General features: G+C 35.9%; 1 protein-coding gene across 4 annotated transcripts in view; it reads right to left on the reverse strand.

The window, feature by feature from the left end:
* CDK14 (cyclin dependent kinase 14) overlaps positions 1–6095 on the reverse strand; it is a 722913-nt gene that overhangs the window by 129432 nt on the left and 587386 nt on the right. For all 4 annotated transcript variants that reach the window (XM_060196252.1, XM_060196255.1, XM_060196254.1 and 1 more), the window contains one exon: positions 3091–3230. In XM_060196252.1, coding sequence (XP_060052235.1) covers positions 3091–3230 — 140 coding nt within the window. The remainder of the gene's footprint in view (positions 1–3090; positions 3231–6095) is intronic.

Consider the following 6095-nt stretch of genomic DNA (forward strand, 5'->3'; position numbering starts at 1 on the left):
TAGCACACTAATATATTACTTCTAAGTAATATATTATATTATGTAAACTGATGAGGTTTTAGGGAATAGCATAATAAAGAAAAATGTATTATGCATAGTTTCCAAAGTAAATAAGAGAGTCTAGAGTGAGTATACAACTTCATTTTTTTTTTTTTTACACTAGTCTCTGGAATGATTGCAGTGCTCCATGAAGGTTCTGTCAACACCTCTTATTCTTGAAAGATCTGATACAGTAAAGTAGGTCAACAAGGCTAAAGCCCACTTTCAGCTTTTTTTGTTCTAATCTTTCCTTTTCACCTAGTTTTGCCTTCTACTTACATAAATGTCTTTCCTTCATGGACAATCTTAAACAATTCTATATTATCTTTAAGAATGTGAGAGTTGTGCACTGAATTGTGTCCTTTCCAACATAAACCTTAAGTCCTAATGCAATGGCATTTGGAGACAGGGCTCTGGATTACATTTAGAGTTAAATGAAGTCATGGGGGAGAGACTGTCTTATGATGAAATTAATGACTTTATAGGAAGACAGCTACATCTTCTCTTGCCTGTGATGATTCCTTGAGGCTACTGTGTACAACCCAAAAACTAAGTATGAAGACACCTTGATTTTCAACTTCCTAGCCTTCAGAGCTGTGAGAAATAAATATCTATTAAATACCCCCAGTCTATGATATGCTGATATTGTATCTAAGTGGGTTATGCATTAGTGTTGAGGTTCCTAAAGTTGGTAAGTCCAACCCAAACTTTTGACTCCCAACAATTCTTCCCAGATGAACCTTTTTCTAAAGGAATTGCATAAAGGTACTGCTGTCGAGGTGGCCAGTATTCTCACTGCCACTTGCCAAGTGGCAAACTTTTACAAGACCCCATACAAGTGTAATATTAAAGAATTTTAAAAGATAGTCGGCAGAGTATCAACCTAGATAGAAGTCTTCAAAACCAGTTATGTCACCTAAAAGAACTAGTTCCTGAAGTCTATGTGTTCTTTGTTTTGTAAACATGTTTACAAGGACTCCCATGCTCTCCTAATGAAAATAACTGTGGTATTTAATACTGGGATTGCCCTTTCTTTTGACTGGATTTATGCTTCATAATGATTATCTACTAGACACAGAAATAGCATTTCTGTAACTCAAAATTGTTACTGGAGGCATTTAGCAGAATCTTGCTTTAAAAATATAATGACTTTTCATCTTTATTCTCCCCCCTTCAAAAGGTTTCACTGCTCCTGATGTTTAACGTTATGCAAAGACGTGTTTCTGCCAATGAATATCGCCTTATGGTTATGCTTCTGCAAATAACCTGCTGTGAGCTGATAAAGGGATTAATACAGCCAAAATTCTTAATCTGTGAAATTACAAATTAAATTCTCATATTAAAAATACCACCCTGAGGTATTTTTTGTGGTTTTAATTCCCCTCTGGTGTTCTGCATACACTGTGCTTGTTAATGACGGGGACAAAGCTGTCTCCCTTGGCAGCCTGCTGTCGAGTGATAATGTGTAGGCATTTACTTACTGATAGAAACTGGATTTAACCACTGGCTGATAAACTAAGTGGCAATTGGGTAATAAGTCCATATTAACAGAAAAGTACTACTACAGAATTCAGAATGCATAGACCATCAAAATCCTGGCTTAAACTCAATGATCAAGTCAGATGGGATTGAGATGTCACCAAGGAGGAATGATACCAAGTTACAAGTTATACTAAATGGGAAAACAAGCCATACATGTGAGTCTGATGAACTAAGAATTAATGAAGCAACTTCCATCTTTTTACATAGGTCACAAATTCAGTACATTTCCATGAGGATTTCTTGTCTGTTTGATAGGGAAAGTAAGAATTAATTTAAATGAATATGGGTTGAGAGTGTATAAAATGTTCAAGATTTGTCAAGCACTGAGGAGGTAGTAGATTAACATGCCTATAGTCATTTAGAGTAAAAATATAAATATAATTAGATATGAGATTTCATAAAAGATGTAGGGTAGAAATACCCAAGAAGAGTTGCTTCTTAGGATTTTACTCCAAAAATGAAGCTGTCAAGAAGAGTCTACTATTACAAAGAGGGAAAGTGTTTAATGGCCAAGTGATTAAAGAAGCAACTCTATATGTATTGTAAATGCCCTGGACCCAAAGACTAAGATGCATAAAATGAATATTGATCTGTATATGCAGTATGTTAATTTTTAAGGTGACCAGAAAAGAGTATGAGAAGAATTATTTTTATATGTTATCCAGAAAGAACATATCACCACTAAACAGAAATGTGCGATAATATTTTGCAAAATTTCACAAGAATTATGTTTCACACTTTGGAAGAAGGATGAGATCCTCCCAGTCATAAATCCTCCTCCCCAATACTTAACATGTAATTGGAAAAGGCTGTGTAAATATGAACACTTTTATAAAAAGAAAACAAAAACCCACCCAGGAATGTGTTTTGTTTTAAAAAAGATCCAGAGGAGAGGAGTCTGTATGAATACCAAGAACATCTGTAGTTAAAATGAATTACATATCTCCAGTTCTTACATGTCAGTTCAGTGCATTAACCAATTGCCAACTCTGTTCATCAGTTCACTGCATTAACAGCCCTTTTTTTAAGGTTATTGTTACAACCAAGATGGTCTCTGAGAATCAAACAGAAATGAATCATCTCGTCTCTGTGTACTCCTGCCAGTTAAAAAGTACTGTATGTACACAGCACTAAATATGTAAATCATATTTTCCTTTTCCTTTATGATGGCTCAGATCATTTTTTGGGCACACACATAATCAAATACAAAGACATGCAGCTGCAGACTGCAGAGCAGAGATAGCAGAAAAGGAATCTTTTTTTTTTTTTTTCTCCTGTGTCTGGTAAACTAGCAACTGAATGGCAGGGTTCCACTAAATATATGTATATGTATACTTACATATATATCTTTTCCTTTCTTTTCTGTAACACATACATGTGCACACATATAAATGCCATGCATATACAACCATACGTGATCTTATATATGCACATAAACACATATAATGTTTCCTATATATTTGTTACATACAGCTGCTTGATAGGATGCTACAGATTTGTCATACTCACTATCAGTCAGTTCCCATAGCCGTGGTGGCAGGTCACTAAAATATTCGTGACTCAAGGCAGCCTGTGCTGATAGTCTATTCTTTGGGGAACATTGTAGGAGCTTGGAGGCCAAATCCTCTGCATGATTCACATAGCTGAGTCTGAAAGTGCAAGCAAAACAGAGAAATCAGACAAAACAAGAACATTGCCAAAGTAAAACATAAGGCTCACCTAATTTTCTTGGACTTATTTATTCCAGACCAAGAATGCAACTTAAATTACCTGCTGGAAAATAAAAAGAAGCAAAAATTCACCTGACAAAGTATTTGTTACTCTGAACCTGCTTTTACTCTTAATATCTTGGTCTTGTTAATTTAAAATTCTGCTACTATGTGTAAATGGCTGGTACTTTTTTTTTTTTTTTGCCTCCAAGGTTTATTGCTGGGGCTCGGTGCCTGCACTACGCATCCACCACTCCTGGAGCCATTTCCCCCATTTTGTTGCCCTTGTTACCCTCCTTGTTGTTATTATTGTTGTCATTTCTGTTGTTCTTGTTGGATAGGACAGAGAGAAATTGAGAGTGGAGAGAGAGGGAGAGAGGAAGACAGAGGGAGAGAGGAAGATAGACACCTGCAGACCTGCTTCACCACTTGTGAAGCGGACCCCCTTGCAGGTGAAAAGCCGGGGGCTCGAACCAGCATCCTTATGCCAGTCCTTGTGTTTCCTGCCATGTACACTTAATCCACTGTGCTACCACCCAACCCCCTAAATAACTGGTACTTTTTAGGATATATCTAGATTCAGAGGTAGAAATTTTTGGAAGATAAGTTATCAAATAGTTGCATTTATTTATAATTTACTGGATACATTTATAGAAAAATGAAAATAAAGTAAGAGTACTATAATGACATTGTTATTAAGTTCTCTGGTTACTAACATTACTTTTGCTCTAAAAACTTGCACTTTACATTGAATACTAAATTACTGAAATTGAATACTAAATTACTGAAATAAATATTCTATGAATATGAACAGGCATAAAATTAACATTCAGGTTAACAAAAGTGATATACTTGAACATGGAACTGAATCAATTCAAGATGACCTTTAAAGTACAGTGGATGTATAATATGTCTCTCAAAATTACCATAAGAGCAGAGGACTAAAGTCTTCCATGTGGTACAAATTTCAAATACGTAACAGAGCACACCGTTCAATTTAGCCTTGCTTTTCATGGCATCTCTAGTCCATACTCAGTGTAATCAAGCCAGAAATAATGAACATCATTAATGATAATACAAGTATTCAGAATAACAGTTACCATTTATGGAAAGTTGGTCTTAAGACAAGAACTTTCCTAGACACTTTTCATACTTTCTCCTATAGTCCAAGAAATAAACTCTGTTCCCATTTAACAGTAGAAGAGGCTAAGTAACCGACAAAGAAGGTAGTTGATTGCTCAATTATCAGGCTGAGTAAATTCAGGTCCATCCGGAACTACTGTGCTCTGAAGTGCTTTGCATTTGGCATGCTCTTGAAATAGTTTTAGAGGTATTTACCCATGGATTTCTGAGTTTCTCCAACAGGTTCAGTAAGTGCAGAGAATCTCAAAGCTATGAAGGAGGGCTGCTTTGCCAACAACTGTTTTCTTCAAAAAACTTTGGAGCTACTAAACTCACAATTAGCCAGTAGCCATTTCCCCTTTATGACCAACAATTCTCCCCCTTTCGATCCTCAAAATGCCATTTAGCATTGACTTGACCATGGGGGCAGAAGAATTGGGAGTGGAGAAAGGAAAAGCACATAATGAATTTGAATAGAGAAAGAGAAGAGGGACAGAACCAGTAAAAATATTACTCCAGAGATGCAATCTAAGAGTTTTTCTCTCTAAATCTTCATATGTCAAGTACTTACAGATGGGTTAGTGTTTTGGTTGCTGCAATGATTTTATATAAAAACAAACAAACATAAAATATGTATAGTTTTATTGAAATATCTCTGCCTGGCAAAATATTATTTGCAAAAATTTCTCCATGGTTTTCCATTTTAAAATTTAATGACTGGTTCAGTAGTCATTTATAATTTTATAAAATAATATTGGTATAGGGTATAGTTCCATACCATGCTCAACACCAAAGTTCTTGCCCCTACTCTTCAGAGATAAGCATTACAGTTCTCCCAAGGCCTTAGAGCCTTAGAGATGGTTGATTATTATTATTTTTTTTACAAGCCCATGTGTTTCAAGTCTCTATATTCCACATGAGTGAAACCTTCCAGTAGCTGTCTTTCACTTCCCTTACTTAAGTCACTAAACTTGATTACCTCTGGTTCCATCATTTTGTCCCAAAGGTCACAATGTTATCTTTTTATTTGTTAATGATTTATTATTTATTTTAAGGTATAGACAGAAAGGCAGAGGTAGAAAAGAGAGTGTAAGAGACCATAGAACTGAAGCTTTCTTCAGTGTGGTGGGGGCCAGGCTCAAATTTGGGTCAGACACATGGTGAAGCATCACACTATTCGAGTGAGCTTTTTTGCCAGCCCTATATTGTCTTTTTTTTTTTTTAACTTTTTTTTTGGTAAGACAAAGAGAAATATAGATAGAAGGGGGACAGAGCAGGAGAAAGACAGAGATGCCTGCATCACTGCTTCACTGCTCATAAAGCTTTCCCTCTAAAGATGGTGACTGGGGGTGGGAGGTGTTTGAATCTAGGTCCTTGCATACTGTGATGTTCACACTAAACCAGGGTGCCGCCACTTGGCCCGCAACAGAATCTTTCTAAATTGCACAGCAGTACTCCATTGGGTATGTCTTACTACTTTTTCATCTAGTCATCTACTAATAGGCATCAAGGCTGTTTCCATATTTTGCCAATTATGCATATTCTAACTAACTATGAACAAGGGTGTGCATTATTATTATTTCCCTTTGAATTAAGTTTTTTCATGTCTTCTGGATAAATGTCCAAGAGTGGTATTGCTGGATCATGAAGTGTTTCCATTTTTATTTATTTATTTAAAGAGTC

The sequence above is a fragment of the Erinaceus europaeus genome, chromosome 8 (assembly GCF_950295315.1).
Source record: "Erinaceus europaeus chromosome 8, mEriEur2.1, whole genome shotgun sequence".
NCBI classification, from domain to species: domain Eukaryota; kingdom Metazoa; phylum Chordata; class Mammalia; order Eulipotyphla; family Erinaceidae; genus Erinaceus; species Erinaceus europaeus.